This window comes from Podarcis cretensis (genome assembly GCF_951804945.1).
Source record: "Podarcis cretensis genome assembly, chromosome: 9".
NCBI lineage: Eukaryota > Metazoa > Chordata > Lepidosauria > Squamata > Lacertidae > Podarcis > Podarcis cretensis.
The window spans coordinates 21,412,947-21,438,800 of NC_137178.1; the positions used below are offsets into that span (position 1 = coordinate 21,412,947).

The window sequence follows — 25,854 nt, forward strand, 5'->3', positions numbered from 1 at the left end:
GCACCAGGCAATATCCTTGTTACGAGGAAGCACGGGAAAGCTTTTTCAGTCACAGGTGAGGGGCAGAGACAAAAGTGGTTGGAGCAATAGATGGAATATACACTTCTCTTTGTACAGTAGGTTGCATTCTCTCCAGGCAAAACAGTGAGGTTTTGACATGCATATGTCCATCCAACATAATCATGCTGTATCACCACTGCTGAACTCAAATCTACATGCCCTCTCTCCCTTTAGGAGACGGTCAATGTCTTGCTTGCCCCACAGCTCCTATTGATGTTTATGGGCCACCTTGCTTCAAAGCTTGTAAGAAGTGATTTGGTTCATTGTAACAATTTTACTTGGAATCACAGCAGCTAGATAATTGGTAGAGTACTTTTTTAAAAATAAAATAAAATTAAAATCACTATTAATTACTTAACATCTCAAATATTCTGTTCAGGTAACAGGAGTACGAAAGAATACACCAGTTGCTGCAGATGTAAAAACGTGCAAATTCACACCTACTGAACCACTAAGAAATTTTGCCTTCATCTTTGTCTATACTAGGACTGGTCTTTTAATTTTGTACTTCTCTCACCCCCCACCCCCACCCCCCAATAAAAAAGACAGCTAACCAGATTACTTAGGTAACAGTATTAAAACAGAGCATAAAGCATTGACAGATCACAAGACATATATTTTGTAATTCAGCAGAATCTGGGATGTGCTCAGTAAACTACTTCGCATTTTATGTTGCTTTTATTCCTAGATTTTGAATGCAGAATATTTTTACAAGAGGGGCTGGGAAAGGAGATATTGGATGAACGTGGCAGAAATCAGAGGGTTTGGAGAAATGAGATATGCAGACACAGGTCTCCAGCCACAAGGACCAGTGCTCCTTTGGCTGCCCAGCCACGATGTTGTAGAATTAAAAGGAGAAATACGATGGCGGTTAGGAACTTTTTTCAACACACCCATTCTCCACAAGCTGACCAGCACCAGCATCTGGACTTGCCACTACTGTACCGATTACCAAAACTTATTGAAACCAGATGAAAATCTGGTATTTTATTTCCCAAGTGCCAGTATGGCAAGACCACTTGCTGTACTTCTGTGCAACCCACACGGAGACATCTGAAAAATCTTGTTTGCGTATCTCCCACTCTCCTTTCAAGACATACTCAAGTGCAGTTTCATTGGACAGCTGTTCTTGCCCTTCTCTGACTCATGTTACGATTGTAAGAATCAGCTACACTCAAATTTGGGAAACCTGTAAATTAGGATTCTATCACTTATGAGACCAGCAACCAACTCAGAACAAAACTAGACATGGCATAGCTTTTCTTATTATTTAAACAACCCTTGCTGGGGGGAGAGGCAAATTTGAACCATGGTGCCTTGAGGGCTGTTGGTTTTTTAAACTGTCTCCCCATGACATTTTGTTAACTAACTTCCCTCAAAACAGGTTTTCTGTCCTGCAAGGGAAAGCATGTTAGTACGGTATCTGCAAGGTCACTCACTCCCCTGCCTGGCAAATAGCAGGTTCAGGAGGGCAATTTCAATTAGAACAGCATCATGCAAAGGGTGGGGGAGAGAGAGTTTAACCCCTTCTCTGCACCACCTTCTCAATCCAATTAATCCCCCTCTCCATAACTTGACTTTTTATTATTGATTCTTTTAAAGTATCACTGATCCCAGCTACTTATTTCCTGCATCATGATTAATTGTACTCGCAGAGGGGGGCTACCCGCTTTAAGCATGGTTTCAATTTGCAGTCAAATCCAAAGCTTGTTATATCCAGTCCTATGATTGCTGACAAGCATGACTTTTACAAAACCTTACAGACCTACAGACCAATCACTCTAGTTGGCAACAGTAAAACTTTGGCCAGGAACTCTGTCATTTCATTGTGTCAAATAGCATTAGACATTATTACACACCACATATGCTTTAATACAAGAGTGATTCCATTTATTACAGGGGAGGGGGTAGTATTAACTGCAATAATACAGTATCAGTTTTTATACAAAAGGCTATTGGGTTCATGCTGGATAGCCTGCAAGAACCAAAAGGCAAAACCAGCACACCTGGGGAAAGGTCTCCCACCATGACATTTACCGTAAGCGCGGCAAATGTCAACCTTAGTATAACTGAATTTCTACATAACAGAAGAACTGTTTCAGAGACAGCTTTCAAATCAAAATGTTCAGATTTTTGTCAGCTAAACACACTCCCAGGATTCCTCAGAGCTCCTACTTGCTGCAATAATGGCTAGTTACCATGGCCTGTATTTTGGTACAGTACTGAGAAAGTTAACATAACTTAGTGTGGTAACTGGTACCAAACTTCTACTCTCCAAGCCACCACTTCCAGAGCCAGAAAGCCATTTTGTTATAGTTCTGCAAAGTAAATACAGTTTGCTCATTTTCTGACACCCAGTTTATTAGTTCCAGATTTTCTGTTTCCTGTTGTTGCAGTGGCAGGCCAGCTTTCATCTATTATGTTCCATTGGATTATTCCATTTCTGAGCATGCTGACCAAACAGCAATGTAATTCACTGAACAGTTAAACAAACATATCCATTTAAGATATAGTCACCGCAATGCAGTTCTGTCTGAAGATAACACTATCTATTAAAATCTAGCACAACTCGAATTAAATGCTACCTTAAGGCTCAACCTCGCCTACTACAGAGGCCACAATAGAGACCGCCTTTTCAGTAGTAGTACAAAACAAGTCAATATAATGAAATAAAAGGACGAATCTACTTGTCTAAAAGACAATTCACTGTACACATTTTATTTACAGTTTTGTACACTGTCTTAATATGAATGGGACTGCGTTTCTATTCGAGCTGTTCTTAAACCAAAGCAAAATATAACCTAAGGAATACAAAGTGTTAAAATACAGCATAAGATACAAAAAACAGGAATACTATTTCTAGTAAGGAATGTAATTATGGTGTTACATTTTTAAAAATCCACAATTATGTTCAGGAAATCACACAAACATATCACTGATTTGACTTGAAATGCATGAAACTCGTAGCAAAGCTTTGATGTTACAAAATAATTACCAAAGAATGCACAAAATTAATGTTTATTAAACCTTTTTTCATATTCCCATATAGATCCTTCACCAATGTTACATGAGCAAGAACTGAAATTAGAATATCACTAATGTTATCAGAGAGGGAAACAATAAATTAAATCTAGCAGCCATCAGCATCCATTACAGCAAAGACAATGCTGTATAAAGAAATATTTGCTAGAAAAATGTATGCATCATATTATTCTTTCAAACCAGCAAAACATGTTGCATACAATGCAAAGGTGAAAAAGTAGTAGTTTCTTCCCCTGTAGAAATGGCACTGTTTTTGGGATATATTTAATATAATATTTACTTTCCTAAGAAGCATCAGAGTGGGCTAGGGAGACCTTTATGGTTTCAGTGGGCAAATGTACTGAAATTCTTTGATTGGATAAAGGTTACTTCAGCCAAAAATGGGGGAGAAAAACAAACACAGAAGTACAAGACAAAAGCAAATGAGACTTTCACAAATTTAGCAACATTTAGATGGAAATCAGATTTAAATGCAGTCCACTCTGCTTTTATATAGAGGCTTTGGTTCAGCTCCCAAATCTCGATTGCTTGACGCAGTCTCCTATGAAATACTCTGAAGGTGTCTTCTTAAACAACAAACCTATTTTTAGTGGTGGAGCCGCTCTTAGTAGCTGTGTCAGCATGGGACTGATAACCAATCACTATCTTTGGAGGAAGTCCTAACCTTTCTTTGTACACTCTCCTGAGAAATAAAAACATAAAATATCTGTTTAAATAGTATTCAACAGAAGAGAACAAGATACTAGTTTCACATATGAAAGCTCTCAATCCAAAAAATTTAGAGAGTTTTAGATTCTTTTAAATACTAAATTGGCTGTTATAAAAATCTCAAACATCTCAGCAGTCAATTCATACTGTTTTCACATATTCTCCATTTCAACTTAATCTGCCCAATAACTGATGCTATCATCTGACAAATCTAACTGCTCTTCATTATATCCATAATGAATCACCAGGACTCACTATCATGTAACTTTTTTTTAGTAAGCTCTGACTTATCTCTACTTTCAAAGAAAGGCTATTACAGGCTGAATGTCCCTTAAAACCACCTGTCTCCCACTGGCAGCTCACGGCCCACCCCCCTTAAGGTTGGTAGCAGCTGTGACTTCAGCATCATTTTATTTATCTCATTTAGGCTATTTAAGGAAAAAGGCAGAAATAGATGCAAGGGGGCAGAAAACTCTTTTGCCACTAACAGCTACATTAAGGAAGGAAGTTTGGCAAGTGCAGCGTATCACACAAAGGTGAAAGTGCACACCTGCCAAATTTCATCTTCTGCACAACAATTACAGGTGAGAAAGCCGTGATTACATCCTTTGAATAATGGGAAGCTGGTCTCATTTTGTAGGCTGGAGGTCTGGACTGAGATCACTGTCGATTTCAGGGATCTTCAACCTTTTCAGATCCAGGACTCCGTTTTAACCCAAACAAGCATTCGGGAACCCATTATTTAACCTTTTACCATATTTGCATGGTGACTGTGCTACTGCTGCAACCCACCTTGAATCAGGCCCGTAACCTAGGGGGTCCAGACCCTCCAGCTGGCTTAGATAAAGTTAATTCATTCACTAGCACACGCACAGCTGTAAGTCAGGCATATTGTAGTGCAGTTCTCAAAATAGAATCCTATTCCAATACTAATTGCAATGCTTCACAAGCCTACTCAGAGGTCCCTTTGTACCACGTAAGTGTGCTTAGGTTTGCAGCCAAAATAATGTTTGATTCCTGACATGACCACAGCTATCTCATAACATTCGCACAAAGTTTTATTGGCTCTGACACAAAACTTCTATTTTCAGAGAAACGTGGCCAGCATTAACTTTACAGAACACCTTTGATTTATTCAGCCCATTCAATGACAGCAATTACAAGTAACTAAGTGTATGTCCAATAGTGGACAATAGGCTGTATGCACGATAAATGCAGATGCTTGCAATCACAGTTTTCCTTTCAATAAATACTCATTCAAAAGTCTATGTATTTCCAAATCCATGTTCATGTGGCTTCAATGGATTTAATATACTTTCATAGAATTTAAATATACTCTGAATTAAACCTCCTCATTCTGTAATATGTAGAATATAAAGTCATAGGGTATATTTCATGCTTAAGCAACACTATAATCTCCAATCTTTTGCAACTGAAATTAGCACCCACTGTGAAACTGTCCAGAAACAAACCATTACATCATACTTGTGAAAGAGTAACAGTTTCAGCTGAACATTCCCAAGAGGATGGAGTTGTTTCGATTTCCTTCATTATCCTTGGTATCAATGGAAACAGGCTGCAGATCTATGCACATTTACCTGAGACTAAGTTCCACCGAACAGAGTAAGATTTTTGAGTAAAGATTATGAGAATGTATAAGATCAGGCTGCACATAGTGGAACAGTGTTGGCATCATGATAAGCCATGGTTTACTGTGATGGGAATGAGCTGCAGTAAGTTTGGGGCTTATACATTTCCATTCCTTCTCCAGTGTGGCCATGGAGGAGATGGGACGCTCTTGCTTCCATTTGCAATTAACTGCAGTTTAGCATTACATCCATACTCTTAACAGTGGTTAATTATGTTTTGTTTTTTTTTTTTGGAAACAAACAAACTTCATATTACATGCTTTGAAATTTGCAAACCATCGTCAATATTAGCCAGTTAGTTGGATTTGGACAAAACAAGCTACCTTTCTTTAAAAAACAAAAAAACCCTGAAGTAAAAGCTTTTGATCTTCTCCTTGGAGTAATGCTGGAGGAATTGGAAAGTGTCTGTGCTCAAGCCTTGCAACATATTGTTCCTATCACAATAAGCCATGGTTTATAGCAGAGGTGGGAAATCACTTTTGTCCACTGAGCTGGGTCAATAAGTGGCCACCCCTCTGTGGGCCGTTTCTGACTGTTGGGCAAATCCACCCACTTGTAAATAACCTGTTGTCATGGTGTCAAGAGAACCAGAGTCCGCCAGCCATCAGCAGGACTTGTATTCCGTGCTCAAGCCCTGCTGCAAAGGAACAATCGGGACTATACTCAAAGTCTCTTGATTGTTCCTTTGTCACCATAGCTTTACCAATCCCACACCTTTGTCATAGGGTGTCAGGTGATCAATGGGTCGGCATGGCTGGACTTGTAAGGCTCCTAATTTGACCCACAGGTCAGTAATTCCTTCTGCCTGGTTTATAGCGATGTCTGAACCAGCTCCACATGTAGGGTATTCTTAGGAAGACAGTATACTGCAGATTATTCAGCATAACTTACCCTATATGTGTAACAGCGTCCCTGTTTTCACATTCAGTAGTCCATATTGCTATTTTATCACCCTTGGCTCTAACATTAACAACTGCTCCACATACATCATCACTGTAGTCATCAAAGGACTCTCCAATAAGGCACAACAGCTATAAGAGAGTAATAGACCATTAAACAATCTAAATAGAAAAGGACAACCAAATGAATGGAAGAAAATGAACACTACATAAGACAAGAAACTCTTCAACACTCCCAAGATAACCAATAATATGAAATAATTTTCAACTGTCTTTGACAGGAAAACCAGAGAACACCACACATCGGCTATCTGAAGAACAATGCAGGCAATCCCTGATTTGTGTATCCACAGAATCTTACCTGATGAGATTACCACTAAGATCAACCTGTTGCCAAGTGTTTGTAATACAGTGGGCCGCAACTTACACTTAATTTACTTATACACAATTTACTCATCACAACCATACACAGATGAGGAAAAGTAAATAAATATATGGTGAGTGGGGAAAACCTGTTGTTCCCTGCTCTCCATTTATTTCCCATACTGGGCAGGTCATGTGTGCATTCTAGGGCCCTCCTGCAACTTTCCCAGGGCCCAATATGCAACCCTTTGCCTTGTGGCAGAGGGTGAGCAGTTCCAAATGTTCCCAACTTTGTACAATTTTGCCTTTGGGCACCGACCCCAAGAACTGAACCCTTGCATAAGTGGTGGGCCCACTGTACTCTTTCTTGCCCAGATGCAAGTTCAGTCTGTTTCATCTACCATAGATTTAGAATTGAGATAGCTCTTTGTAGTTGTTCAGTTAAGAGCTGGGTGGTATCAAGGTATTGATGGCAATCAGTTCCAAACTCTCAGCGTCTTCAGTTATATGTTAGAAACCACTGGCAATAAACTGAGCTCCACATAACTCCACACTGTCAACCTGAAAGGGCAGAGCTACTAGGACCCTTGGATGGAGAAAGAAATCAAATTACTCAGGAGCCAGACCAAATATCCCTACTAGCTATCTAAACTGGTCCACTGCATCAAAAATACCAAGAAGTCCAAATGTAAATGGGCATGGAGCTAAAGATGTGGCGTTCTTCAAAACCCTGAACACAATGTTAATTTGCCCAAGGCAAATGAGACCGAAATAATCTATGTAACTGCAACAAGAGGCACCTTCTGACACCCCGGGCCAGAACTCTGTCACAAGCAAGTCAGAGACCTGAGTGATTTATCAGAAAACTACCAAATTTGTGTCAAGTCCTATTTACAGATTACTCATATGTAAGGAATGCACATGTTGAAGCAGGAGGCATGTTGGCTCCACCATTGATTTTGTGTGCCTTGGCTAGCAACCTCTGAAAAGGAGTCCTGTGCTACATGCAAGCAGCCACTCATGCTGAGGGGCTCCTTTTCCGATATCAGGATCCAGGGAATGCAAATTTAGGGCTGGGATCCACATACAAAAATGCAAGAGCAAGTCTACAGTAAACTGCAAATTCCTTCCACTTTGTTAAGCCCTCATGTGACAACACAAATACTCTCAAAACAAAAGCATCCCAACAGGATACAATTTTACTCAGATGATGAACAACTTCCTTTGTTGTCTAAAAGGTCTACAAATAGTCATACCTCGGGATGAAGTAGCTTCGGGTGAGCGTTTTTGGGCTGCGCTCTGCGGCGACCCAGAAGTAACGGAATGCGTTACTTCCGGGTTTTGCCGCTCACGCAGACGTTCACAATGACGCCATGCTCATGCGTGGAAGCGGCGAATCGCAACCTGTGCAGACGTGGGTTGCGTTCGCTTCAGGATGCGAACGGAGCTCCGGAACGGATCCTGTTCGCATCCAGAGGTACCACTGTACTATGGCATACTCAGTAGAATTCAGCATGTGTTGTCCTATTTGTCCTGCAGTTATTCTACCTGTTGCATAGTTTTCAGTGCCATTTTGGGGCGTTTGTTTATGATTGCAAGGGGGAAATCCTATCTATTCCCCTTCACCAAATCAGAATTAGCACTACCACCTCCCCACAACTCCCCGCCTCCCAGGGATCCCATAAGCTTCACAAATACTTGGGGTGGACCATGTTAATGAGCCTGGATTCAATGCCTAGGGAACCCATTACACCTTGAGCAGCTAATGGTCTAACCATGAGAGACACAATGTGTGCACAAGTTGTTACACCACCACTCACAGGTACATAGAAGTGGCAACTGATGGATTCTTCAACATGCCTCCTCCCTTCAGGAATTTTGGAACAGTTCATCTCTCAAATTTAAGCAGGACAAAATAGCACAAAAAAACTTACTGTCTCTAGCCAGAAGCGATCAAGGTCACTTCGTCGCTGCTGTTTGTTTAGTGTAATTAGCCACCGTCCTCCTCGTTTATTCTTCTCATCTTCCCACATGGGCTCAATACCATCCTAAAAAGTGCAATTTGAGCAGAAAACAATAAATCTATATGATGCACAACGCAATATCACTCCATTTTAATGCAGCATTTGAGCCCAGCTATTCTCATAGCATTAAGATTTTAACTCGTTTGTCTTAATACCACCTGCAATGCAATGGGTTGTACCCAACTAAGTTATCCTGTTGGTGCAAGAAATTCCAACCGCCTAACAGGACCCCTCTGTTCTGAGGCTTTCCCCAATTAACTGCAGCAGACTGGGGTGGGGAGAGAAAGGCCTCTTGCTTTTGCGCTAGTGGAAAGACTATTGGATACAACCAATGTATGGAAAGACTTTCCTACTGCCAGAGAAGTTTCAGGACTACCTAGAAAAAGGATTTCATTTATAGACAGTAGTATGGAAAGAGGCAGTGTGTGGCAAGGCAAGACTAGCAATTCACACCTCACTCAAACAGCAAAGTTCACTAGTGTGTGCCTGAACACATTATAGAAATCAAGTGTCAAGCTATGAATGTGCAACAAGGAAATACTAGACTCTGTGGAGGTGGAGTAGAGTGGTTTACATACAGTCTTAAGACATTTTAAGACAGGGGACCCAAAACTAGTAACATTATTAATAATAATTAACAAGCTAATACTTAAGTTTACTCTGCATACCTTAAACAGTGAGTAGTCACAACCGGGCATTAAGTTACTAGAGAGCTGGATATGGTTATATAACCTATTTGGAAAAAGCAAAACACAATTAAGAAAGTGAACTATCACAAGCAGTGCAGATTTCACCACGATAAATCAGGCTAGCATCTTAAATTTTAAGGTGCTTTAATTAGGAATATAAACTTATTCTCAACAATTAATTTCATGGCATGGGGGAATAATTAAAAATGAAATCCAGTCACATGTGTATAAGACAAGGAACACTGACAATGTAAGACAATTGCTTCTACATTTTTATTACCTGAAATGTTTGGACAAGGGTTGCTAACCTGTGGTTCCCATTGGACTCAACTCCTATCAGCCCCATGGTTAATTGTCAGGGATGAAAGGAGTTGTAGTCCAGCAACATCTAGTGTGTCACAGGTTAGTCATCCTGACTTAATAAGCATAGCTCATAGGAGTCCCCAATACTTGATAGGTACTGAAGCTGACTGTTTATAGTTCTCCTAGTTTCATAATCAGCTACTTTTTCTACTAAAAAACTCTGAAGGATTTTTAGTCTGTGCCTGCAGAGATTTTCCTGAATTGTGCTTCATCTGTCAATTTTTAAAAATCAAGGTGTTTGCCAGATCCCTTTCATTCAACTTACTAGGTTCCCTCTTTTTCCTTATGTCATCCTGCATAATGAACAGAAAGGGGGAAATTCAAATTTCATGTTCAATTGAGTTTTGAAAAATGCAGTATAAACCTTCCCACAGAGGCTCCGAGCTAGTGTACAAGCTGATTTAAAAAGCTACACATTAGTATACTATAAAGAAATACTTCAAGAATGAATGAGACCGGCATCTAAGAAGCTTCACTTACGCCCAAAAATCTTCAACAGTATCAAACTTTGAGATCAGACGAAGATTTGCTTGCCAGGTTTTACTTTTGTCATTTTTAAAGAACCAGAGCGCCCACCTGAAAAAATATTGATTTCTTGTTAGGCTACTATGTTTTATTATCCAGTGTCCTATTATGACTAAGAATAGTAAGGACTGAAAAATCATACAGCACAGAAGAAATTTAGGAAAGAAAATTATAGATAGCAAGAATGCCCACAGGTTTAATTTAATTTTCACATCCCACTGAACTGGGCAAGGTACTGAGGCTCTAGATCGCGAAGCTGACGGAGAAAGAATTTGATGGAAGGCCAATATTTATATTTAGATATAATGAATGCTTACCTAAGAAAGAACAACAACAACAAAAAATATAAATACTGTTATTTCCAAAATTCAATCTTCTTCTGAAAACAGATTCTGGAGTAAAGCATATAATCTGAAGCATGCTTTCTGAGCAATTTATATACCTCAACCTAGTTAGTGGCATTCCATGGGGAGCAGTAAGCTTCTGTGTCTGTACAACTAGGTTGCTTGTGCAAGTTACCCTCTCTGATCCAAAAGTCAGGGCTGCATGTATAGAGTCTAAAATGTAAACTCCTGGTGATCAGGTGCATCAAGACTGGATTCAGTCCACCACTGCTGCTTCTTCCCACTAAGTGACTGATAAATACCATTTTAGCTTTAAAAAGAAGTGCTTTGTGCACAGTGCAGCTGCTATATATGTACTTCTTTGGATGGGGATACTGCTCTAGGCAAAACTTCAGAAAGCACATAGAATCCACAGACTTGTAGAGTTGCGGAGTATTGTTCTGCGAAATTATACATTCTACTAAGTCAACCACTCAAGGAGTGCAATATCAACATTCTTATTTCACTAAAACTATTAGGAGTGTGCTATTTTAAACTACTCTTGAAAATGCAAAACAGCTTCAATACATTCAGAAATATCTGAGCTATCCAAATTAGAATAACCAGGAACACTGTTTTTACAGGGTCACACTGACCTGGGACAAGGAGATTTGATTAGAGAAATTTGGGGGAGGCAACCTATTTTGGTAATGAGAACCTAACACTACACCAGCACCATCGTATCTTTTACCAGCTGTAACTCATCTTAAAAGTGTCAAGAAATTGCAGCAATGCAGGTCTTTCAGCAAGAGGAAGGGAAAAAATCGTAAAGCAGGATTAACAATGGACTAAAAAAAGGTAAGGTCTCTTGCACCTAGCAGTTTATCTCCTGAAACAAGAAAATCTGTAAACTGAAGCCACTAAAATTCTAAAAGCACAGATTTCATTACACATTCGTATGTGTTTTAAGCTATGAACACATCATATTCTGATATCTATGTTACAACTCTCTCAGTGCCACATTATATGATTAGCTGTAAACCCACATATTGTAATACTTAAGAGACAATATAGTATTTGCTAAGGGGTAAACAATGGGATCGGATTGTGGTCTATATGCTCTGTATCTGGACTTCCCAGAAGTATCCGACTTGCCTGCTGGCAACCAACTCTTGGTCTGATCCAGCCAGGCTCTTATGAAAACTGCGTTCTCACCTAAGGCACTGAGTAGGTCAAATGGACATCAATAATTAAAGGACTGTTCCCTTAATCATTCACAGTTAAATGAAGTGAAATATAAATTTCAAAAGTTTTATTACCAGTATTATTAATAAATATTTTGTTTATGATGATTAAGCAGTATAAAAGATTCAGGTAGGTAGCAGTGTTGGTCTGACACAGTTGAAATAAAAATAATAAAAAATAAAAAATTGTCTAGTAGCACCTTATAGACCAATTAAGTTTGTTCTGGTATCTGAAGTAGTGTGCATGCACGCGAAAGCTTGTATCAGAACAAACTTAGTTGGTCTATAAGCAGTATAAAAGTCTTCTTAAACAAAACAAAGGCAGCCCTCAGAATTCAGCCCATATTTTAAAAGTTGAAAAAATTACTTCAGAAAAGGTTAAAGCAGATTCTAACTTGGTTCAAATGAAACACGTGTGAGAGAAGCCTAGAACCTTTGAAAGCTTTCTAGGAAGGTAGAAGTGTTATCTGCAATGCTGAGGTATTGCAATTCAAGTTATGAGAAAGGAGATTCCGACTAAACATCAGGAATAATTTTCTGACTGTAACAGCTGTTTGACAGTGGAACAGACTCCCTTGGGACTCTCCTTACATGGAGGTTCTTAAGCTGGATGGCCACCTGTCACGGATGCTTTACTTGAGATTCCTGCATCACAGGAGGTTGGACTAGATGACTCTTGAGGTCCCTCCCAACTCTACAATTCTAGGATTTTATGAAATGTTGTGGGCATCCATCTGTCTTAAGAGACAATGGAATGTGCTTCTGCGGTGAAGTCAAACCCCTGGAAAATCACAGCACCTGCTGTGGCTGCATAGACTAGAAACTCATAACTGGTTTTCCAGTGTTCTTTTTGCTGCTTTAACAGTACTGAAGTGTCCTCTCCAGGGCTGCCCCTCTTCCGTCCTGTTTGAAACAAGAGCTATTTATCATGCAGCAATACTGCAGTTCAAAGCTCTACATCAAGGGTCTAGAACCTCCTGCCCACAGAAATCCTAATTTGAACCACAGGGCCATTCTTCCCCAGCCATGCTCACCATACGCCATATGACATCATGTGTGGTACAGGTGATGTTGCATCTTCCAAGGGGCAATCAGGAGTGTTATTGTAGGTCAGCAGTCAGTCGACTCCCAACTGCACCAAATGTAAGCCATGCTCCTGATTATTCCTTTGCATTCGGCACACAAATTATCACCAAATTCAAGCCATGCTGCTGAGGTTAGGTCCATTGTGTGCACTACAAGCCAGATCCCAGCTGCTTTACAATCTTGTTTGCATGGTTGTAAAGGTAGAAGGCTCTCCTTTTACAATTTCTTGAAATACATCCACTTTATACTCGTTTAGTCCATCATAAAGGTTAGATTTTTATTTTCATCCTTTAGTCAAAAATTGCAGTAAAACAAGTTTTCACAGGAATTTGCAAACAATGTTTTAAATGTAATTCATACCTGTAAGTTATAATATTCTATTATATTGTTCAGAGGAAACATGTCTCACCTGTTTTGTAATGGATGCTTAACGTATGGTTCAGGACTGACTACCTCCTGACTTGCTGGTGTCTCGGTTTTCTCTTCTTCTGAAGTCTGAAGGTTAGAAGTGGTTTCCTATATAAACAAAGTACAAAGTTGACTTGTTGCATGTTTACTATTCTGATAATGCTATGTTGCATAGGTTTTCCTTTTTGCAGGATAAGCACATCCAAATATACTTCCAACTCCTAATAATGAATTTGACCATGATTTTGCAAATGTGGACACTGTACCATTAGAGTTAGAATAGCTTATTCATGTGGAGGACAAGGGTATTCTTCTCACACAGTTGTAGGTACATAAAAGCAGATTATCAAAATCAGGGCCAGCCCAAGACATTTTGAACCTGAGGAGAACCACAAAATGGGGCCCCTTTCCATGCCAGAGAAGGAAGAATGAGTGAAGATCTACATGGGGATTTGCTGCCCCTGTGGATCCTGCCAGCTGAGGCAGGTTACCTTGCCCCATGGGTGGAATGGCCCTGATCAAAACTACCACTTGGCTCAGGATCTCTATGGATTTCTAAACGTGTGGAAATGTCACTCCTCAATGCAACATCAATTTACTTTACTTAACAAAATCTATACACCAACCAATTATAATAGAACACCCAAGTGCTTTATAAAAAATAAAACATTAAAATTGTAAAAGACAATTATAATTTGTTTTGTTTTTTTAAAGCAAACTATAATTACTATTTCTTAGTGAACATCACATAGTCAGTTCCATTGCAATTAGGCTTCATCCTAACTCTCAAGGAATTGGTCTAGATCCAAAGGGCGACAAGATCTTGAACACTGATACCAGTGTACCTCTTCAATAACAGATAGCCCTATCTGGTCATAATGCAGTACATACTCCATTTGTATATTGTACAGGGGGTTACATTCCACAGATGGCACATATACACGAAAAAATTGTTTAGTCGAAACACCCCGCTGAAACTGTCCCTGTACAAGCAGTCTTACATTCCAGAGTTGGCGCCTAACAGGTCTTACACCCCCCCTTTCCGCCTTGGTTATTGGGCTCTAGGAGGCTCTCTCACAAACTTTGGCAAGATGTCGCAAGAGCCTCCCAGAGTCCAGTAAGCAAGGAGTAGAGCGTAAAACCTCTTTCCGCGTTAGAAAAACCCTGCACAAAAAGAGCTTTTAAACTCTGCCTTTTATTAATTTGTTGAATTTCAACAAGGTGTAATTGCATAAGGTGAACATGCCTAAGTTGAGAGTCAATTGTAAATTAAATTTGCAATTTCAGTGGTGCCATTGCCGCTCTGCTAGATTTTTAAAAGCTTTGTAACATTTATTTCTTTGTTTTTATATCCCACCTTTCTTCCAAGCAGCTCAAGATGGAGTACAGAGTTCTCCATCTCATTTTATCCTCCCAAGAACCCAATGAGGTATCTTAAGTTGAGAATGTGACTGGCCCAAGGTCACCCTGTGAGATTCATGACTGAGTGGAGATTCAAACTCTGGTCTCCAAGATCCAAGTCCAACATATCACACTGGCTCTCTTAACCACTAAACTGCCCCAGCATATGAAAATATGGCAGGATTAAGTAATTATTGGGTTCTGTTATGCCATTTTCTATCCTAATTTGCAAGACTTGACAATATGATGCTGAAAGCTGTTTACTAAACTTAAGACTATACACAGCTACAAGTTCGGACCTTAGTAAATTTGAGACCACACAGAAACAGGAGACACAACGGACTGGATCAATATTAGCTTATTTGATCTTTGTTCCCACTGAAATCAATGTGCAAACTTACTCATAAATAATTTAGGTCCCATTGATTTCAGCCTATCTTAAGTAAGAATCCAGTCCAGTGAGTCAAGAACTCTGGGCAGTCCCAAGAAATGTGGTCTTACTACTAGTTACCACTCCTCAAGATTCTGAACCTGAAAGGAAGCTACTTCTAGAAACTGAAGATGGTTTAAAAAATAAAGCCAATTATGACAATAAAAATTTAAAATTGCCAGATAATCCAAGTATTTGTCTGCTGACTAATAATGGTCTTCAAAACTATGTCAATTAAAATTAGAAAACAGAAACTAGCAATTTGACACTGCCAGCACAGGTACTGATGAAACACTTATTTATCACCTGCATTCTTTGTTGTAATTACATGCTCTAATCTGCCCATCACACTCTTCCTTAAGAATGCCTTTGAACAATCCACATCATATAGTCATAACCTCTTCAGCTAGGAATCCAAGTTACTCATATCCAACTGTGGCAACTAGCAACAAAATTAGTGCTGGTGCATAAAACATTACAGATACAAAACTAAAGACTGAATACTTACCCTTCCAATACTATATGGTCCAGAAAGGTTTTCAATCATGGTGATGAATACCTTGCAAAATATAGTACTTTAAAACAAGCCCCCTTCAAATACCCCACATACAGTTGTGCTTTGGACGATGATGAAAGTGACAAAAATGAGGAACTTGTTAAAACTGGGAAATATCAGAAAATGAGCTTTCAAAAGTGTTTGGGTACTTAAGAATATGAGTTTGGGTACTCAAGATTATTATAATTATGGATCACTCCATAGTTATTCTGTTTCCTTGATGCTTAGGAAGCAGCTTGTATTAATGTGTATGGACTAAGAAAAATAATACATTTTAAAACTATGCCTACTCTTGAAAATTAGATTAGCAATAGAATACATTTTCCTAAAGTCAACTGCAGAGGGGCATACTGAATTCATGCTACAGTCAGGCAAGACTCAGTCCTTCAGTAAAAGGTTGCTATTCTAAGACACAAGTTTAACTTGCTGCTGCTGCTGCCTATATACAGTGTCAGAACCAATTTACAGGGCTACTTGGCTCATAGCCTGAGTTTCCCCCAGCACAAATGTTGCTAAATGAGCTGTCATAGTCCTCCACCGCACCTCCCCCCCCAAATCCTGCTTTTGAACGTTACCACTCCACCCACATTGGGATAGGTGGCAGTGACAAGCAAAGCAATTTCTTGTTTTGAAATTAACGATTTAAGCGATCTTTTGTTCACGACAAATGTGTAAAGCTAGGGTGTGGGGTAAGGGAGGAAAAAAAAAAGAAAGCAGACACCAAGGTGTGGGGGTGATTTGTATGGAAGAAGCTCAACTTTGGGTCAGTCTTCCGTTCGCAAGCAACAGATTCCCAAGGGCTTTAGGCGAGGTCCGGGGAATCCGAAAGCTGGTTCTTCCTAGCCGATCTTAAGGAGCGCCCCATGGCCACGTTTCCCTTGCGAAATACTGGTGTGAAAGAAGGAAGGCGAGAGCGGCCGGCGTGCGCATACTAGGCCCGGGACCCCCCGAAAAAAGGTGGCGTCTTCTACCTCAAGGACCGGGGCGGCACGAAACGCTCTCGGGGTGTGAAAAGAGAAGGCTGCGACCACTAGGCAAGCCGGCCTCAGCCCCAGCCTAAGAGAGGAATAGGCCGCTGAGGGAAACGTGGGGATGGGGGAGGTGCCACGGCGCCGTGTGGCGCCTGGCAGGGCAAGAATTGACGAGGGAAGGAGAAATAGGGAGGTTTTTGAGCCGGGCGGCCGAAGAGAGAAAGCGGCGGGAGCCTCTGAGCCGGCACGCGACGCCCCCGACCGCGCCAAAAACGAATAAGTTAGGTCCTCGCCCCCACCCGTAGGACACGCTCTCGCCCGCCTCCCGCCCCTCACACGGGCCCTCTCGGGTCTCCTCTCTCCCCCGCCTCACGCGACCCCTCCCCTGCCGCCCCTCAACGCCCCCGCCCAAGCTGTGACGGCACAATCCGGCTCGCGCTTGGAACCCGCCTAGACCCCCCCCCCCGCCACGCGCCCCTCCTCTCCTCTCACCCGCCCCCGCCCTCCGGCCCCGCTCGACTACTCCCCTCGAGTCACCTCATCGCACGCGCCGGCACCTTCGGCTCGCCGTACACGCGCGCGCGCGCGCGTCACACAGACACACACACACATTGCCAGGCCGCCGCCGCCGCCCCTTCCCTTCCTTCCCTCTTTTTTTTTTACCCCTCCGCTAGGATATTCTCCCTCCGCTACGGTCGCCTTCTGGCCCCCGCCAGGCCTTTCCCCGGCCCCTCCGGAAGCCGAGAAGGAAGGCGCTGGGTCGGAGAGGGAGGAAGCGGGAACGAGGACACTCACCGGTTCCACCGTCGCCATCTTAGATCGCTCTGATCGTACAAGCGCGGAGGGGAGGGGAGAGGTAAGAAGGGGGAGGTGGATAACAAATCAGGTTCGAAAGCGATTGGACGGCGGGGCGTCACGTGGGGGCGACGGCCGTTTTGGCGGCTCGGCGCGTGCGTGCGTGGGGTGGGGGCCACTGCGGGGAGGGGTCGGTGTCCGAGGCTGGAGGGAAGGTGAAGCGGTGGCTTCTGGGAATTGTAGTCTCCGGTGAAGTTCTTTCCCCCACTTCCTTCCTTCCTTCCTTTTCCCCTCCTCCTCCTCCTCCTCCTCCCCGCCTCCCCCTTTCAGGAGAGACAGTCACGTGGGAAAGGCAGACAGGGGCATGTCAGGCTGAGGCGGCGCTGCTCGGAACGGCAAAGTGACCCCTAGAGTCCGAAAGCGGCAACTGCAGAATCTGTCTGCGTCTCGCCACTGAGGCTTGGCCGGACGGGCCGCTTGTTCCCCTTTCTGTCATGGAGGTGTCAGCATGTGTGATGCAAGCCCCTCCTCATCCCTCAAGTCACCGCCATTCACATCCCCATCCAAAATCTGATTGGTGGGCAACAGACGAGTAATCCACCGGCGCGGCTGCCTCACCATTTCCACACGTGATAAAAATATTCACATTTATCCGACAATTTACCGACCTGCGGCGTCTAATCGGACGAGGCAGCCCGTCTGCCTTGATCTGTGTGCCAGAAACAAGCAAAATGCACTGAAATGCTCTAGACAGCTCAGTCGGTAGCACATGAAACTTACTCTCAGGCAAAAGATGCATTGCAGGGGGTTGGACTTCATGGTCCTTTCCTACTCTACATTTCTATGATGGTTATTTTAAGGTGGTTCTTTTCTGAGCCTTAAAACACAAGCCTCCCTAGAACTCAGGAACAGGGATGCTCAGCAGCAGAAAGAATATTTTTCCTGCCCCCTTGCCAGATGGGAAGATGAAAATTGCAAGGGGTTGGGGGGAGGAGGGTAGTTGTTGGCAATTCCATGGATATTTCTCCACACTCTGTAATACGTAAACAAATAGTTAAAGAGGAATGCTGGCATCCTTCAGAGATGAAACACTCTGCTTCGCAATCAAAGGCAATCTGTCGTTAAATCGACTTTTTAAAACCTCCTGGCTAGAAGAGAAAAGCATTCTGCAAACTTGGAAGACTTAATCATCAAACCCTTCAAACAATGTGTTCCATTCAGGGGAAGGGCACTAATGGCCATTTAAAACACAAACCAACGTTAGCTACCTTACTTTAGGGCAGATTTGTGTAATTCAGGAGTGGGACTTACACACCTTCTGCACCATGGTGTAACTTGGTAGGTGGGTTCTTCCGCAATTTTAATCACATTTTAAAGTCATCTAAGAGAGCCATCCAAAAGCCTGCCAGAGCTGGCCTGAGGGGCTGTTGAAAGTGACATTAAGGACTTCTCTTCTAGGGAAGGCCGTTGGAATAGTCTTTAGCCTGCTAGAGGCCTCCAGATATACCTCCAGAAAACTGGAGACATAGAATAGATGCCCTGTTGGCAGTATTCCACTTGGTGTGTGAAGCAAAACTGGGGTATGCCAGGCAAATCCAAGGATCCTAATCCCCTTCACTAACACATTCCCTCAAAGAGCCCTGAATTACCCCAGCTCCGGAGTCTGCAATTACCCACTGACTACCAAATTCCTTCTCATTAAAAGTTGCTGCTCCAGCTTCTGCCCTGGCTACAGCAAAGTAGCAGGATTTAGGAAGCAGTAGCTCTGCTACACCAGGACTATAACCAGAGTTATAATCTACAATCACATTATGCTTTGTGAAATTTGCCGGTCAATTGCTTTGAATGACACCTCAAGCTCTCCATGGCAAAACCAAGCATATGGATACAATCAGTTGAAATCCCTAAAATGTAACGTTTTATTTTTATTCATCTATTTAAAACATTAAGCCTGCCATCTTAATCCGATTTATGTAGGAGTAAGACCCATTAGAGTAAATTCCAGGCAGGTTGGTATGTAAAGAAGAGCTTCTTCGAGCACTTGGGTTTCAAGTCAACTGCTGGAAGGTTGTATCAATTTACTTTGACAGTGCACTGTTGTTGGTCAGGTTCTCATTTTACTGAAGTGGGTGTTGTGTAGTTAGATTGTTTTCAAAACAGACATTAAACTAGGACTCTAAACTTCTAAACTCTTATGTAGGAACCAGGGCAGGGCTGAAAACTTGCAATTTTTTTCCTGGGGGTGGGGGAAGCTGGAGAAATCACAATTCAGCACTTTCCAGCTTTTTGGTAGATGTGCTGAAAATCATGTTTGTCTCCAAAGTGATCATCTGCACTGCTCTGGCTTTCCTTAGTTACAAAGATATACATATGTTAGTTATTAGGTACTTATTTTCAAATGCCCTTGGGGTGGGAGTAAAATAAGTAATATTCTTTTGCATATTTTAATTTACAAACTTCATCAATATGCTGTCCACTGAAGAATTAAACTCTACAGTGGACCAAAAGCTAGAAGTCACAATGTATTAAGAGTGTTCATAAAGTTATAATTGATTCACTGCAACTGTGAAAAAAGAAATATATACTTGCTTGCTTTTGTCAGAAATTTTCAAGGCATGCTGATTCCCCCATCCCCCTGTATATTAGGCATGCATTTTATGCAACTGCAAGTCTTGGTGATGTTGCTGCAGCATGAGAACATAGTGCCTATTTCACAGCAAAGGTTGCAAGGATTTTAGCTGGGGCAATCAGAGTAAGATCCACTATTTTTAAGAGCATTTGCAGATGATCTAGTATTGACCTTGCAACAGCCAGACACTAGTACTAAAAGAGTATTAGAATTAATTGAAATATTTGGTCGAGTAGCAGGTTTCAAATTGAACAAACAAAAAACGAAAGTGTTGGAAAAAAATTTAACAATGGAAGAAAGAGAGAGTTTTCAGAATGAAACAGGCTTGGAAATAACAAAAAGGGTAAAATACCTGGGGTTAAACTTAACATCCAAGAATGTGAACCTATTTAAGGATAATTATGAAAAAAGTTGGTCAGAGGTAAAGAAGGATCTGGAAACATGGTCAAGGTTGAAACTTTCCTTGTTAGGCCGAATTGCTACTATCAAGATGAATGTATTGCCTAGAACAGTGTTTCCCAACCTTGTGCCTCCAGCTGTTTTTGAACTACAACTCCCATCATCCCTGACTAGCAAGACCAGTGGCAAGGGATGATGGGAAGTGTAGTCCAAAAACAGCTGGAGGCACAAGGTTGGGAAACACTGGCCTAGAATGCTGTTTTTATTCCAGACGTTGCAGATTTTGGACAAGATGGACTGTTTCAAGAAGTGGCAGAAAGACATATCAAAATTTGTCTGGCAGGGCAAAAAGCCCAGAATTAAATTTAAGATTTTAACTGATGCAAAGGATAGAGGGGGGTTTGCCCTACCGGACCTAAGACTTTATTATGAATCGGCAGCTTTCTGCTGGTTGAAACACTGGCTACTTCTTGAGAACACTGACATTTTGGACCTGGAAGGGTACGACAATAGCTTTGGTTGGCATGCATACTTATGGTACGACAAGGTAAAGGTGTATAAAAGTTTTAAAAACCATATTGTAAGGAAAGCATTGTATAATGTTTGGATTAGATATAAAGATCTGCTGGAAAGTAAAACCCCTAGGTGGGTGTCACCAATGGAAGCTAGGGAAGTAAAAAAGCTTAATATGGACTCTAAATGGCCAAAATATCATGAATATCTAGAATATGATGGTGAAAGGGTGAAACTTCAGAGTTATGAGAAACTAAAGCCTAAGGTTCGAGATTGGTTGCACTATTATCAGATAAATGAGACATTTAAACAGGACAGGAAAATAGGATTTCAGAAAGAGAGGTCAAAACTAGAAACAGAATTGTTGGAATCCAATACTAAGAACTTATCAAAAATGTATAACTTGCTGTTGAAATGGAATACACAGGATGAAATGGTGAAATCAGCAATGATTAAATGGGCACAAGATATTGGTCATGATATTATGTTTGCTGACTGGGAACAGTTATGGACCACCGGTATAAAATTTACTGCATGTAATGCTTTAAAAGAAAATATTATGAAAATGATCTACCGGTGGTACATGACCCCAGTCAAGCTTGCAAAAATTTACCACTTGCCTAATAATAAGTGTTGGAAATGTAACGAGACTGAAGGCACCTTCTACCACCTTTGGTGGACCTGCCCAAGGGTTAAAGCTTTCTGGGAAATGATCTATAATGAAATTAAGAAGGTCCTTAAGTGGACTTTTCCTAAGAAACCAGAGGCTTTTCTCTTGGGCATGGTTGGCCAAGTGGTGTTAAGGAAGGATAGGACTTTCTTTATGTATGCTACTACAGCAGCAAGAATTCTACTGGCAAAGTATTGGAAGATGCAAGAACTACCTACTCTGGAAGAATGGCAAACAAAGGTGATCGACTTTATGGGACTGGCCGAGATGACGGGCAGAATCCGTGACCAGGGGAAAGAGACAGTGGAAGAGGACTGGAAGAAATTTAAAATATATCTTAAAAACAATTGTAAAATTGAGGAATGTTAAGATGTCAGGGGTAAGAGGTAAAGAATTGCAGCAGTAATTAAAAAAATTAAAGGAAACTTTATGAAAGGGAATTAAGACAATGGACCTAAGGGTTGCTAAAAGAACCATTAAACAAGGATGCAGGGATGGGGAGGTATGGGGAAGTCAAAAGAAAGAAGGGTATGAAATGATGATTTTGAAGCTATATTGATCTATATTGTTTTTGTTATTTGTCTGGAAAATGAATAAAAATTATTAAAAAAAAAAAAAAACAGAGTAAGATCCACTATTTGACTTTTGATTCAAAACCCTAAAATGTATTTTATATAATTGACTTTTTATTTCTATTCTTTGTATATCGTATTGTTGTTTTATTGCTATGGCCGATGGCTGACGCAAATAAAGATTCATTCATTCATAGTGCCTGTTTGTACTGGATGTTTGGAAAGAAGATATTTGTATTATGCAGATCATTGCATGAAGCATTTTGGAGCTGCTAGAATCAATTCAGAAACACTAAGACTAGCTCATGTTGCTGGGGAACAACTGATTTATTCATCGGATTTTCAGGTGAGCCGATGCTGTTGACAAGATTGGACTGAACCACAATGAAGGACGGGATCTATTCACATACGTATTATTATGCAGGCGTCGGGACAAGACAAGCCTAGGAAGAATTGTATTCCATTATTATTGTTGGTAGGGCGACGCTAAAGTCCCATTGGTTTGAACAGGATTCACAACTAAATCTTTACCAGTATGCAGTGGCGCTTTCCCCCCAAGTAAGTATGCATAAGACAGTGGTGCGATGCAATCTTCTGTAAATTTACTAGCAGGCGTTACTGTGTTTAGTGAGGCTTACTCCTAAGTAAGGTTTTGTTGGAATGTGCTTACTCGCTTTTGCTGTGAAACTAGTACAAATGAATGTACACTGTTCACCCAAACTAGATGGTTCTTGTTGCCCCTTGAGCAATTGAACCATGAGTGTTTTATTAGAGCTCCATTGCTTTGGAAGGTTTATTGGGAGCACTTGCAGCATTTGTGAAACCCTTGTGTAGTTTGTGGTCATAATCCAATGAGGATTTACATTCACAAAAGCAATAGTGTGTCAGGGTTTATAGTTTCCTCTTCAGCATCTCATCCCTTAAGTCACTTCCATCCTGCACCATAAACTGGTATAATTTTATTGTATCATGCCAGTTTGATTCAAGAGACCTCTAGGTGGCATACAACTCAAAATCCGTAATAAAAGCAGTGGCACAAACAAGACACAACCACAGTCGTTACACAGTACTTATAGCTGCCCTAAAACCTTTTATTAAAAATGAATCTGGCAGATCTCTTGAGGGGGTGTTCTGGCATGTAGTTGCCACCACAGTGAAGGCCCTGCTTCTAGCAGAAACCCATCTGGTTTTACATAATGAAGAAATCTAAAGCAGAGCTGCCCTATAAGATTGTAGTACATGGGGAGGGGGGAGCTTAAAATCTGGACCCTATGAATAATTCCTTCCAGGTAAATGTTGCCCTGAATTTTTGTTTTACATAATTTGCTTTTATATACTTTCACATGGGTGTTTATTGGTTTTAGTTTGCATTTTGTTTGTTATTGTTTGTTTTTGATATTGTATATCCCTTAGAAATTTGTAAAATATTAAGCATTTATACATTCTAATAAATAAAGTGAATTGCAGCTTTTTATATTCTCCCTGAGTATGCATGTGTGAAAAACGGTTTGCAGGGGAACTATATAATAAACCTGATTATGAGTGGATCTGAAAACAGATATGCACCTCTGAATCATAGTCTACATATCCATAATTCATGAAATGTGGAAGGAATGGGAGGGGGTGTTGAATACATCCTGTTCTTGATGTATTCCCATTATCCAATGTATTTTTGATTAAACTATTATTAGTGACTAGACAAAAAAAGAAAGAATAATATGTTTAATTATGCACATGCCAGCATCCTGTTACAACTGACAAGATGGGAGTTTGAATGCCATTACCTTGGTACCTTGGGTTACATATGCTTCAGGTTACATACGCTTCAGGTTACAGACTCCGCTAACCCAGAAATATTACCTCGGGTTAAGAACTTTGCTTCAGGATGAGAACGGAAATCGTGCAGCAGCGGCGCAGTGGCAGCAGGAGGCCCCATTAGCTAAAGTGGTGTTTCAGGTTAAGAACAGTTTCAGGTTAAGAACAGACCTCCAGGACGAATTATGTACTTAACCCGAGGTACCACTGTACTTTAATTTGGCTTCAAGATACACCCCCTTTCTGCAAATTTTCTCTTTATTTTCTCATTTTGTGGAAAGTTTTGTGAAAAACTAGAAGAGCATGGCTACGTATATTTCAGGTCTTGGAGCCAAAGTCATTGATATTTTTATTGGAAGATATTAAGTGAAACCTAATGCTGTACAGAGGGTTGGATGACTTGACAGTGCAATTACGTATTTTTACATTCTTAATGCTTCACAACATTTTCTATACATTACGTTTGCATCTAATCCGTACAACCCATTCATTTCTTTATTTATAGTATTTCTTACCTGCCCTTCACCATGAGGTCCCTGGGGTGGTTGCAACAGTATAATATATAATATACTGTTGCAGATATGGAGTAACAGTTTGGGGGTGTCAAGGCACCCATAACAGAGTTAGTCAATGTTAGAAATTAATAAAATGCTAGAATTTGGGACTTTGAAGGGAAGACACTAGGACAGTAGAAAAATACGGGCTAAGCTTCCTTTTCAGGCCAGGGCCTCACCTGGGGTAGAAGTTGCTAAAAATGACAAAGTCATTAATACATCAAGGGAAACCAACATCCAAGTCTACATCTTAGCAGGCTGGGACAGAGGCACAGAGATGGCGTGTAGGATGCCTTGGACTCCAATACTGTACTGCTGTGGGGATCAAGCCCTTCTTGAGATGTAATGCTCTGAGCTCTTTCCAAAGTAGACCCAGGTGTAAATATGTGTACGATAAACTAATTTATTGCTCCTTGATTCCCAGTGGAAACGATCCTGCGTGAGTGCCGGGAACCCCCTGGAATTTTGCTACTGCTCAGCAGAGATTGGTAGTGGTGCACAACCTTTGTAGCAATAATATTAAAACGGCAAACTTAAAATGATATGCACAAGTAAAACCGTTATTTCTCTCTTTCCCCCCTCCACATGTAATTCCTTGTGATTGAAGTAGAACATCTGGATAAAGGGAAATAGTGAAAGACAATGAAGTTCAGCCAAACATTTGCTTCCTTTTTGATGCAATTCAAAATACAATTTTTACTGGACAGCACCCTTAGGTCAAGGGTCAGTTTTAAAATACTGGGGTCCAAAGTGAATGTTAGCATCAAAATGGTGCTGTATCTGGTCTGCTAGTCATGGGTTACCATTAGCCACCACAGCTGTAAGATGTAACACGTTACTGACAAAAGTAATGTCTTTTTCCTTTTCAAAGTAAAGCTATCTTTCTAATCAAATCAATCAAAAATTCTATTATGAAATCTTGCATATCTGATTTTCTATACACCGTTTTGCTGATTTTGTTTTTTAAACACTTGTGCTTTTTGCATTAATAAAACAGCAAAAACAACACTGTTTACAACACGCATGTACACATTCCAGCCAAAACAAAGCACTTTTAATCAAGTGTAAATGATTTTAATGGGAAAGTGCATAATACTGAATATACTGGTGAACATAAAACACAGAGAAATGCATTGCTTTGGAGGAAATTGCTTGCAAAAAAAGTG

At 40.9% G+C, this 25,854-nt stretch overlaps 1 protein-coding gene and 1 long non-coding RNA gene across 5 annotated transcripts; one reads left to right on the forward strand and one right to left on the reverse strand.

Annotated features, from left to right (window-relative positions):
• Positions 1-1,928: 1,928 nt before the first annotated feature.
• EIF4E (eukaryotic translation initiation factor 4E) lies at positions 1,929-17,801 on the reverse strand. Of its 4 annotated transcripts, none has more exons than XM_079991229.1 (7): positions 17,537-17,788; positions 13,385-13,491; positions 10,278-10,373; positions 9,414-9,477; positions 8,656-8,769; positions 6,351-6,490; positions 1,929-3,784 (listed from the first exon to the last, which is right to left on the reverse strand). In XM_079991229.1, exons 1-7 carry the CDS (start codon positions 17,552-17,554, stop codon positions 3,670-3,672), a joined length of 654 nt encoding a protein of 217 aa, XP_079847355.1. In that variant the 5' UTR covers positions 17,555-17,788; the 3' UTR covers positions 1,929-3,669. The 4 variants fall into 4 exon arrangements, with proteins under 4 accessions (XP_079847355.1, XP_079847354.1, XP_079847357.1 ...); XM_079991228.1 differs by lacking the exon at positions 17,537-17,788 and adding an exon at positions 15,723-17,042; XM_079991231.1 differs by lacking the exon at positions 10,278-10,373 and having other exon boundaries at positions 17,537-17,801.
• On the forward strand, positions 17,464-22,859 carry LOC307224433. Its single transcript, XR_013842513.1, has 2 exons — positions 17,464-17,597; positions 22,517-22,859. It is a non-coding gene; the product is annotated as an uncharacterized lncRNA (long non-coding RNA).
• Positions 22,860-25,854: the final 2,995 nt, after the last annotated feature.